Below are 12,841 nucleotides of genomic sequence, written 5' to 3'. Positions count from 1 at the left end.
ACATGATTTACCAAAATCAATGTTTATATAATGTCAGTAGGTGCATTTCCAAAAGATTTCAGTGCACTATGAACACACTGGGCTTTCTGGCTACCTCAATAAAGCTGCACAAACAAAAAAAAACACATTTTCTGATTCAGCTGATAATGGGTAATGATTGTAACAAGCTAGTCTGGGACTAATGTCAGTCTGTCAACATGTTAGACAATAAAACATCTTGTGTAAGAGACAGTTCAGTCTTGTTAAGTATAGTGTAGTAAAAGCAACGCCAATCATAGGCAGCTGTTAGGATGCCCATAATTTGTTTTTCAGCAAAAAGCAGGAAATAAGCAGTAATAAGTAATAAGCAGAAGTGTCTCTGTGGAATAAAAGCCAAATCACAGACATTTTAGACAATTCAGAAATTGCATCTTTTTCAAAATCACACATTTTTTAGGTCATGTTCTGGAAAAAGAGGATGGTATGGTCTCCCCAGCTGCAGTTAAATAATTTAGTGGTCACACTTCACATTCATGGTGTTCAGTTGTCCCAAGGATATAGTGTCCAAATAACGCTAGGCAGAATATCACATTAAATTTAGCATATAACTCTTGACACTTGACAAATCTATAAAAGTATACAGTCATATATGAGCTAGTGTTTGATGCCTTTTGTAAACACTGGGCCCCATCTTACACCCTGAGCAAGGTGCACCACAATGCTCATTGCTATCTTACACCCGGCCAACAGTCAATTTCATGTTGTCCAACTCTGTTATCTAAATAGCAAAGGCGCTTGTGAATATATCTATGCTGGTGGTCTCGAAATAAGGTGTGTTCAGGAAAATTTCTAGCATATTGCTATCTTGGCATAAAAAATACAGGTTGCCCCTGCTTGTTATGCACACATGGATATAGAAGTGCACAAAAAATAGCATAGCGCCTACTTGTTTTTACATCAGTGATACAACAGAATGATTGAGCGTGAATGAGCAGGTCAGTTTCTTCTGCTGAGAAACGTTGGACATATCCAGGCTGCTGCACCCCTGAAATAGTAATGCACCAAACTCTTGACTCTTAAAGGCAATGGCAATTGTAAAGGGATTGGTTCATTGTATGATACACCCAAAACACATTAATTAATAGAATTAGTACATTTTACACTTTTGTGTGTTTCAAGCCGCACAAGGGATACTTTTCCTGTCATTATGATAGCAAAGACACACAGACATGCACTGCTACGTGTCCATGGCAACTCCATGGCAACCACAATGCCAAATGATCACCTAGCAACAACCAAGCAAATGGAAATGGAGTTGCCATTCTTTTTCTTTCGTTTTTAGGTTTCTACTATGTAATGTTTTATTCTATCCCTGTTCATCTCATATCTTATGGCTGGAAAACACCAAGTTTGTGAAGCAAGAAAAAATCAAGAGAAAAAAAACATAGGAAATGCCCAGATATATATCTTTGGCCCAGAATTCAAATTAAAATTGTATTATATTAAATATCTTTTTAAAATATCTGTTGCCTTACATATTCAGTCTATTATCTACAGTGAGAGATAGCAATCTAAAATAATCTGACTGTGCAAAATTAAACTTTTTTATGCTCTAATATAACCCCCTGTAGGTTAAACTGATTGTGGGCAATGACAAAATACTTTTTTTTTTTTTTTTTTTTTTTTTTCTATTACACACCCATTAATACCCACTGGTTTAATTTCCACACTCTGTGGAGATGAAGAAGATATGCACATGCTCTTATGGCCCCATAAAGAAGACATCACAAGGCACCAGCATACCTTCAAGACACATCGTGACATTCATTGTGTCATTGCCCATACTCCATTAGTCCTGTGATGGGGAAGTTTGCATCATCAGCAGAGGCTCTGCAGGGCAGGTCAATGTCACTTAGTCTGTCTCGCGGCCATAAAGGCAGCCATGCATACATCCTTAAGCACCTGGAGAGCAGCTATCGAGTCGGCCCCTCGCCTTACCTCCGAATGTAATCATGGGGCTGGAGTGCGACACGCGCCGCAGAGTGTGAGAGCGCTGATTGACTCAGAATTGGATGTGTGAAGGGAGGATAATGAGCTGGCTGAGGAGAAGTGATCACGTTCAGTCTCGTGCTTTCACTCAGAGACCCGAACCAGGCTGATTTTCTCTGCTCCCCTATTGGCAGTATCAACACCTCATCTGCTGCATAGCGAGCTGTGAGCTGTCAGCTGGGAGGCTGTAAGGTACTATTTTTCACCCGTCTCGACCCCCTTCTGCCTGATTCAGATCACAAAGGACATGGCAATTAGCTGATGAGCTGAATGAGGTGTGCTGGATTGGGGGAACACTTGAGCAGAGCACGTGGGGAGGTGGGAGTTTGGAGATGGAAGGGCCTGCAGAGTGAAAAGCACTGCAGTAAAGAGAGGAAAGTTAAAGAAAGAGAGAAGGATTTGTAGTATATGAAAGGAAACGATTTTATGTAACATGATTTTTTTTTATATATTACATGCCTATATCTTGAGAATTTCTAATCAAGCATTAATTAAAAAGGTTTCATGCTTGATAAGAAACATTACTGCAATTGTGATGAAAAAATATTTAAAACATTTGAAGTAAATCTGCAACATAATGAAAATATAAAAATATCATAAAATGTACTTTCCCGTGCTGTGTTTTGTTACAGTTACAAACATGCAGAATTTGGGTTGATTCCTGTTACTGATTTAAAATTATTAAGTGGAGTAGAGAGTGGACAGGCAGCTTCTCCAATCATCCTGTAGGAGTCTCCAAAGCCCTCAAAGTTTTCAGAATGTTAAAAAATGTAAAAAGAAAAAAAAAACAATTCATTAACAAAGGGTTAAGGCTTACAGTGGTAGTCAGAGACAGGCAGGGTCAGTATCAAAATGGCAGTAATAGTAAATAACATACCAGTGTGAGAAAAGAAAAGGTTCATACAAGGGCAATCCAACAGGAAAAGGGAAAGGCAAAAAGAGTAGTCTAAATGCAAAAATAAAGGTTGGCAAAAAAAACAATGGTACAAAGAGCAAGGCAAGAGAAAAGCCCAATAGAAGAGCTAGATACATTCAAAAGCCGGCGAGGAGCAACTAAAACAGAGGAGTATTTATACTTACAAGACCAGGTGTGGGCAATCAGAAGCTCTGAGAGTGTGAAAGCTGTGATCAGCAGAGACCGGAAGGTCCGGTGTGAGTGCTTGCTGGGAGTTGAAATCTTTAATGTGTGAGTTTAGAGCAGACAGACTGACAACACCAGGACTGACAGCAGAGAAAAGGGGTTTTGTATCACCTACACTTGAAGCCTGTAGATTGGCCAAGTCCTATAAGTTAATCTATTCATAAGAAAAGTAAGAGTCATTTTCATACACTAAATGTTTACTGCCAAAAAACATCTTATTACCTCATTAGTCTGAAAAGTGGCCATTCACAAACATGCCTTTCTGGATAAAAAGGTTAAATAAATCAAATACACAAACCCAAATGTCAGAAATATGTAATGTCTGTGGGCAAATAAAGTATTAAGAAAATATGTAGAAAATTACCCTTTTAAATACATATTATTTTGCTGTATGTAATAATTGATGTGGTATCCCAAGTGGTTGCTATGGTCTTGTCATTGTTGTGGAGTTGTTAGTTGTTAATGGTGTGTGGGTATCCCTTTGCTCTTTGCTATCCCTGTAAATGGCTAGCATGTTATCATATGATGGTTGAGGGACCCTAATTGGTTGATTGGGTGTTTCTAGTGGATTTGTATTATTGTGTTTTAAAAAGGAGCACTCTATTTATTCCTATGGTGAAAAGAAATGTAAAAACATATATTGCTACACTGAAAAGATCTGTCTGATCAAAAAGCCTGAATTTTACAATCAGACCCATCAGGATTTGGAACAGTGCCAGGATTTGCACCGTGAAAACCGATGGGCCTAAGATCACTCGACCTGTCCGTGTCTCAGGACTGAGTCAGCATGCCGGCTGTGTTCCAAACCGAGCGCAGCGGCCTGCCACAAGTCATTAGGTCAGATCAATTAGCCCGTTCTCGCCCCTCGAGCTGATATCGGCCACCACCTCTCACTGCTAATAGCCAGGCGAACAGTGGATTGAGCACAGATATCGACTCAGTATAATTACCTCTCTGTAAATTAACACAGCCAGCAGGAAGGAGGAAGAGATCAGCATTGAAAACAAGGTGTTTATTGTTTGCTGTTTACTCTCGGAGTAGCTCTTTAAGGCAGGACAGGAGGCTTAATGTGACACTGATAAACGACCAGCTTCTGAAGGTGTCGTGGACCAGGCCATCCTGCACCATGCGCAATCCAATCTGCACTAATACAGTAGAAGATCTTTGGGGAATTTAACCCTGTGCTGATCTAAGACTGGTGTGTTTGCAGTAAAGTCTTCTGCGACTTAAGTTAAGCATATACTGTGTATTACTCAGCTCCAGCTCAAACTGTACAGATAAATCACAGGGTTTAAAAGTTTGCAGCTCATGATTTATGTTCTCACACTAATCGGCCCCTAGTGAAAAAGACGTAGATTAACATATACTAAGCATTATTATTCTATGGTGCACTAAAGTGTTCTTGTATCCACATTATTAACAAATATATTTAAAAAGTGCCAAAATGGAACAACTTTTTTTGTACTTGTTATACTGTAATTGTATAAAAATAGTACAAGTCTTACTAAAATTGTGCTATATGTACTTAGCTGTAGTAAAACAGAACTATTTTAAATATACTTAAGAAACATTTAAACATACTACTTAATGTATGCAACCCCATATTTTAAATATGCTTACAGTAAAATTATAATACATTATACGAGTTTTACAACTGTATCACTATTATATACAGAGTATATTAGGAATGTACTAAGAATTGATGTTAAATATATGTGATCTATTTGCATTAGAGTACAAATATGCTTCTTGTTCCTGTCTTTTGGAAGTAGCACACTTCTAGTTTACTTCGTTGGGTATAAAAATATATTTTAATATACAGTACTACAATTTTTAGCGTGTTACATTTTTTTCATTTTTAAAATTAGTAATAGTAATTTAATTTACTTTCGAAAAACTAATGTAACAGTCGTTTTTAACACACCTTGATAAAAATGTACACAAATATATTAGGAAATAAGTATTTTTGAAGTATATTAAATTACGTTAAGCTAAAAGTGTATTTCATAGTAGTCTTTTTCTTTTTAAATACAGTATATGGTACTTATATGATCAAGCATGATCGATCATGAACGTTTACTTTTAAACATTTGATAAAAGTTAATATTAATGTACTTTTAATATATTTTAAATAAGTGCATAAATCTGTTTGTATATTTACAGCATACTTAGACATTTCTCAATATATTTTAAGTACAATTAAATATATATTTTTTTTTCACCAGGGGTGTGATGCTCTGATACAGCCTGAAGGCTCACACTGTACATCTATACACGACATGTCGGACTCTTGTATTCAGAATTGCAAAGTAAAAGAAGAAGTAGATGAACCTGGAAGTAAGGAGATGCTCACCTGAGAATGTGAGAATGCTCAACAAGGAGAAACACACTGTCTTGGCAATATGTGCCATTCTGTACAGAGAAACTTCTAAAAATAGAAAGCGACAAAACATATGGACAAGGAAATTGCAGGATAGGTGTGGGTAGTGTGGTCTGTCAGTTCTACAGCGAACACTAACAGGTAAGCATGCGCAGTGTGAGGGGTTGAGGTAAGTCGGCTTGTGGCACTGCTCCAACATTGCCATAACCTCACTGTTACTCCTTAGCCCTTGTTTTTTAGCTCATGTGTCTTTTTTTTTTCTTCTTTTCTGGTCATAAGGTGTTACTCCATATTTAATACACAATGCATGATAAATTAATAAGTTGAAACTTAGCCCGATCCCAAAAAATGGGCCTAAAATCACACAGTGTACGCTCGCCACCAGCAGCGTGTCCTCACACGTGCTGAGTGTGTGTTTATGTCTGCAGAGCTGGGAGTTTTCCTGCGGGATTCATTAGAGTGAGGTGTTGCAATGTTTAGCATGTCGCCTGGTGACGGTACTCAGGTAAGGTTGCAAAATACAGGTGATTTAACTCTTATAAGAGCCAAATTGTTTCTCAGCTAAGAAATCTAGAGTGTTCCAAATACAGAATACCATACATTAGGAGTGCAGAGATTATCCTGCATAATGGACCATGCCGATTATATTGATTTGTCAACACGTCAACCTAATACGTGCTGTTAAATATAAGTATTTTTGTTGAAACATACATACATAGGTTCTATAAACTCCCACCAAATTTGACTTGCTAAAGTTCCTGCTTCATTTATCCACTTGGTGGCGCTAATCAAAGGAATAGGTGAATTCTTTACCTGCAGTGAAGAATACTGGTTGTCAAATTCTGAAACTGACACCAATAAATCCATAATTCCTGGTATTTTTTTTATTTGGGAGTATTTTATCCTTCAGTAACAGATGCTGTGAAGTATTTTAGAAAATTGTCTTGTAATATATACACTATCACAGATAAACAGTGATTGAATAATCATCATCAGATTAATCGACTACCAAAATAGTCATCAGTTGCAGCCCTGTTACATAAAAACAACGTAAGGAAAATGAAATAATTAAGATATATACAGTATTGTTCAGAATGGTTTGATGTGGAATGCTCCATTTGATACAAACTTACTGAGTCAGGTTGCTTACAGTGGTGGTAAATAGAGCACATCAGAAATGTATTATGTTCAATTAAAACATATTGCATATTATATAAAAACAATGCCTGATGTGCTAGACATTGTAATTCTATTTTTATAGACAAAAATGACTAAAAACACACTTGTAAAAGCGATTCATGGCAGAAAGATACATGCAGAATGCTGTAATGAAAAATAATCCAAAATCTTTCAGATTTTTTTGAAAAGCTAATGAAAACAGACCTAGTGCTGTAGGTATTGTAATTAGGGATACACAATACATTTATATTATTTCAGCATCATCATCACAATGTGGACATGTTCAACAGATATATTGCAGAATGTTTTTTATTTAGCTGCCTAATACAAAAGACAAAAATCACACTGTTCTCATTTTCATGGAATATTTATCACAAACAGATTATTTAAATCCTGTACAATTTATGTCATACACACAGAATGCATAATTATTAGATTGCAAGTCTTGGTAAGTCATTGACTTCTTGTGACTTCGGGTGTAAAGTCCTGTATTTTTAAATATTTAAAAAACTACACTTTCAGTATAGTGTAGCCATAATTGTATCCCCTGAGGCAAATTAACAAAGGTTTATTCATTAAGGACACTTCAAATCCTAAAAATGTTCATTAAAGCAATTCACAAAAAAACAAAAAGTCCTAATTTTCTTAAGAAAATCTCCAGTTCACCTATTTATTTTTTTTAATTAAGGTTAAACAAAATTATTTTTAAGGTCCATTAATCTAAATCTGCTTCCCATCATCACTTCTATTAAGAAATCTAAGTCTGTCACTAATTTTCTCTAACTATTCTTATTTAATCATGTTATTTCACACTGAGCTGAGACTCAAGACTGCCTGAGTGTAATTCACTCATTGTTGCGTATGTCCATTAGATGGAGCTCTTGGTATTCTAGATTTTAAATGGTCTGGGTAGATGTGTGCGCCGTATGTGCTCGGTGTGTGTGTGTGTGTTTGTGTTTGTGTGTGTGTTTAATGATTTGGCAGGGGTAATGTGAGAAAAACAGCTAATCTGTCTTTATTCTCCAGGGAATATCACATTGCGTGCCTGTTTTCATCCTCGCCTGTGCCAGAACATGAATAGAAATCCAACTTAATAAGGCACCAACTGTGTGACTCACACAGGCAATTATTTTATGCTGCTCCCCCAAATAGAGCTGAATGTACAAAGGAGCTTATCGGGTTCCATACCCGACAGCTCTTCAGCAGCTGTGTGAACATCCGTCTGTAAATATATGAATGGTTTTAGGGGCTTTTAGTAGTGCAGGTTGGTTTATTTAGTGAACCGCTGGCCCTTTAAAAGGTGGAGCCATCAGGCTGCTCCTGCTTGCCTCCCTCACTTTGCACATGATGTCATTGTGGCTTCCCCCAAACCTTGGACAAATGATGTGAGGTCTCTCTCAGTGAGGCTTCACACTCCCTCCCTGCCTCCCTCTCTCTCTCTCTCTCTCTCTCTGCATCACTCTCTCCCTCCCTCTCTCTCTCACTCTCTGTTCCTCTCTTCACTCTTCTGCTTTCTCTCTTCGCAGAGTTGCTGCTACTGCTGAAGGAACTTGATAGTACCCTGTCCTTCTTCTTTCTATCCTTCTTTTCTTCTTTCTTTTTTTTCTATCTCTTTAGCAGAGATGTGCCCCCCACACCTCGAACTTCTGCCCCTCAGAAGCTTCACATGACCTCTGTAACCTTTCCATCCTATTCCTCCTCTTTGCTCTGTTTTCCCATGGATCATCACCGCCCTCTTCTTTGACCTCCTGCGCATCTTCCTGCAGACACTTCATCTGCCATACTTTGCCACCACTTTCTCTCTCCTCCTTCCTTGCCGGGACCCTCTGCGGCCGGACCATGGCCATGAAGGAGACGGTGCTGCCCATCAGCGAGGTGTCCAACTGCCCTCCCTTTCCGGAGGTGATCGAGCTAAACGTGGGTGGCCAGGTTTATGTGACCAAGAGGGCCACCCTGCTGAGTGTGCCGGACACTCCGCTGCATGCCATGTTCGCCCGGCGGGCTCCCCGAGAGTTGCCTCGAGACAGCCGTGGTCGCTTCTTCATTGACCGCGATGGCTTCCTCTTCCGGTACGTCCTGGACTTTCTCCGAGACCGGCAGCTGGTCCTGCCCGAGCACTTCCCGGAACGTGAGAGGCTGCAGCGGGAGGCTGAGCACTTCCAGCTGGGTGAGCTTCTCAGGATTCTTGGGCCAAAAGTGGCCAAGCAAGGTTCGCTTAACGACGAGGGTTGCCAGAGCGACATCGAGGAGAGTTCACAGAGCAGCGAGCTCCAGCTGGGACGGACCAGTGGATCCGGGGCTGTCTCTGGCCCTTTTTCATCCACTGCCCAGGATAAGAGGTCAGGGTTCATCACTATAGGCTACCGTGGCTCCTACACCATGGTAAGGGACAACCAGACAGACGCCAAGTTCCGGCGTGTAGCCAGGATCATGGTATGCGGTCGCATTGCTCTGGCCAAGGAGGTTTTTGGAGACACACTGAATGAGAGCCGTGATCCTGACCGACCCCCTGAGAAGTACACCTCACGCTTTTACCTGAAGTTCACCCACCTGGAGCAGGCTTTCGACAGACTGAGCGAGTCTGGCTTCAACATGGTGGCCTGCAACTCAACAGGAACAGCTGCCTTCGTCAACCAGTACAGGGACGACAAAATCTGGAGCAGCTACACAGAGTACATCTTCTTCAGTAAGTAACAGAAGCGTAAATCTCTGACCTCACATTGATAACATTGTTCTTCTGGAAATAATTTAGTGCTTTGTTTAATTCTGGATTAAAAACAATAAACAGAAACTTCCAAATTGATCTGGGGGAGCAGTTCACATCAGGGTCATCATCATTTGCAACATAGTCCCATGGGGTAACATTCCAACCTGGTAATAAACAGATTGGATTTCCCAAAAGCATCTCTTGACTTGTGACTCTTAACTGATTGAGCAAACCTCACATAAAAAAAAAATCTCTGTACCAGTGAAGTGGATCTTAATGCTACAACGTTTTTTGGGATACTTGGCTTATAAGAGTTTAATCAACTTTGTATGAACAGGGATTTCAACAAACCCCCCAGGACCACCACAGACCAGGTATTATATGGGTGAAGGGTCATTCTCAGCACTGCAGTGACACTGACATGATGAGGGTGTTTAAGAGTGTGTTGTGCTGCTGCTGAAGTGCTGCTGGAGTTTTTAAACACCTTAGTGTCTCTACTGGACTGAGCATAGTCCACCAACCAGAAATGTCCAGCCAGCAGCATCTTTTGTGCAGCATCCTTTGACCACTAATGATGATGGACTAGAGGATGATCATCACAAACTGTGCTGGTATAGATGAGCTGCTGTCTCGGACTTAACATCCATAAGGTGAATGAGTGGGTAGAAGGTAGGAGTGTCTAATAGGGTGGATGGATAACACACTAACCACCACCATGACAGTTTAATGTGTGCAGTACTAAGAATGACCCACTACCCTAATAAAGCCTGCTCTGTGGTGGTCTCCTCTGTGGGGTCCTGGAATTGAAGAACAGAGTGAAAGGAATATAACATATATTAATAAAGTATGCAAATAAACATATACAGGACTACAGTCTGTAATCATAGAATTACAAAGTGCTTCTATATTCTCTATAAATTTCACTATAAATTTGAATAGTAAGTGTGGAAAGAAACTAAGTGTTTATTATATTCTAATATGTCTGTGTAGTAGCAGGATACAATACTTGCCCAAAATACCAGGCTTTGTAATGATTGAGTGTCGCCCAGGAATTTGACATCAGAAAGAATATGAGGATACACTTTATTACATACTATGTGCAATCAATTCTAATTGGGTGTAACCTTTTAAAAATTACAGTTATTTAATCTGATTTTAAGATTAATGCAGTGATTTATCAATGCATCAATTTTCATGGCTCTAATAAGTAGCCCTTCCACCTTACATCTCTCTCTCTCTTACTCTTTATACTTCACACACTCATTCCCTTTAGCCTCTCTGCAGTTTTCCCCTCTCTCCACCTCTGTCTCTTTCTCCCCCTCTCTCTCACTTCTCTTACTTTTACATATGTATAGGGGCGCTGGGAGTTTATGTTGCACTGCAGTGCATGTAAATGGGTGTAATAATTGGAGCACTTTGTGCCTTGGGCCTGAATGAGTGAATGTGGATAGAAGCCCAAAAATTACACCAGCATCCCACATAGCAGTAGTTTTACTGGGGGCTGCTGTCTCTGCTTTAAACAGTAAATGATGTTCCTCCCGTCACCGTTTGTAATCAGCATACTGTTTTTGCTCACTTCAGATATGTTATTCATTGTGTAAGGTAAGCATCCTTTTGTACGTGGCTGACACAAGCACTGTTCTATACAGTGCATGATAGGGATGGATGATACTGAAGAAATTAAATATTAGGCCAGTTCACCCAATAACTGGAAAAAAAAATGCTTTGCAATACTGTATTGTAGCTATAAAACACAGTTTGGATGTACACTATTTAGTAGAGCTGTATACTATTTATATATGTGTGTGCCGTGAAAAAAAAAAAAAAAAAAAAAAAATATATATATATATATATATATATATATATATATATATATATATTAGTATGTAAATTGATCAAGTGTTAACTCAGGAGATGGTTTGAACAAGGCCTTACAGTAAATGGCAGACACGTGATTGGTCAAGCTTTTGTCCAGTGCTCAGCACCAAGATGAACAGTTTGTTGTCACATGTCCAGAAGGCATGGTGTCATGGTGTGGTCCATGACATTTGTGGCATTTTGACAGCCCAACGATACATTGATAAGGTTCTGCAACCAGTTGCCTTACCTTTTCTGAACACACACACACTTTGGAACATTATTATACAGCAGCACAATCCAGACAATCTTAAGAGTTTGCATTGAACACACAGATGCTACGACATGTCCAACTGCATCGCCAAACCTATCCCTGACTGAAAGTGCAATGTGTGAAATGCTTGAATGCACTTTCAACCCTCCACCTCTACTGCACAATTTGCAGGAACTGTGTTAATATTCATGCTGCATGGAATGGATTATCAGTGGACACCATTAGGAACCTCTACAACTCCAACATGTGATGTCTGTCATGTTGTGTTACACATACCTTACATATGGGTCACACATGCGTTACACACGCCTTCTGTATGTGTAGCTCGTACATATAGGTGCATCTCACAAAATAAGAATATCATTATTACACACAGAGTGATCTATTTTAAGCATTTATTTCTTTTGTTGTTGATAATTATACATCGACTTACAGCCAATGAAAACCCAAAAATCAGTGTCTCAGAAAATTTGAATATTATATTAGACCAATTGATACTTTTTGCCATGTGGGCAGTGTGCCAAATCCTGCTGGAAAATGAAGTTCACATCTCCATAAAAGTTGTCATTAGAGGGAAGCATGAAGTGCCGTAAGATTTTTTGGACTTTGGACTTGATATACCACAGTGGATCAACACCAGCAGATGACATGACTCTCCAAACCGTCACTGATCATCAGAAAATTTTACATTTTATTTGGAAATCAAGGGACCAGAGTCTGGAGGAAGAGTAGTACCATATGCAATATCTAGAAAGTGAAATGATTAGCAGGGCACAGCATATTTACTCCTCATTCTGTGGTCTAAATCTCAGCTCTCAAGCTCTGCAGCTTTATTGAGTCTTTCGGCTGAGCGGGCCTTCCTTATACATACATGCATGTGTCTGTACGTGGAACTGTGAGGGTGTGGATCTGTGAGGGTGTACAGAGAGATAAGGCAGAGTGTGCAGACTGACAGCATGGAGGGAAAGCTGATAAAACGTGTGCCAGTGATTGACTAGAAGGAAGCACGGCATGGTGTAGCGTAAGTTAATAGAACTTCAGCGCTAATCCCACCACTGCACAGCTTAGATAATGAGGCAGGTGTGTGTGTGTTTGAATAGGGGAACATGTGTGTGCCTTAAGCGATGCTTAATGAAGATAAAATACCCCTTTACTGCAGTCACTTACTTTCTGAAGTCCCTGCATATCCTCTCAATTCCTCTCTCTCTCTTTCCCTCTCTCTCTCTCTCTCTTTCAATCTTTCTTCTTAAGCTTGTAAATAGAGCTCTCTTCTTG

At 39.5% G+C, this 12,841-nt stretch overlaps 1 protein-coding gene across 1 annotated transcript in view; it reads left to right on the top strand.

Annotated features, from left to right (window-relative positions):
- Window positions 1-8,108: 8,108 nt before the first annotated feature.
- kctd8 (potassium channel tetramerization domain containing 8) overlaps window positions 8,109-12,841 on the top strand; it is a 57,452-nt gene continuing 52,719 nt past the window's right edge. Inside the window, exon 1 of the mRNA XM_007247447.4 lies at window positions 8,109-9,414. Coding sequence (XP_007247509.2) covers window positions 8,568-9,414 — 847 coding nt within the window. The 5' untranslated portion in view covers window positions 8,109-8,567. The remainder of the gene's footprint in view (window positions 9,415-12,841) is intronic.

Source organism: Astyanax mexicanus, chromosome 10 (assembly GCF_023375975.1).
Source record: "Astyanax mexicanus isolate ESR-SI-001 chromosome 10, AstMex3_surface, whole genome shotgun sequence".
In the NCBI taxonomy this organism is placed as follows: domain Eukaryota; kingdom Metazoa; phylum Chordata; class Actinopteri; order Characiformes; family Acestrorhamphidae; genus Astyanax; species Astyanax mexicanus.
Note: the sequence above shows the minus strand (reverse complement) of the source record. Positions and strands in the feature narration are given on the sequence as shown.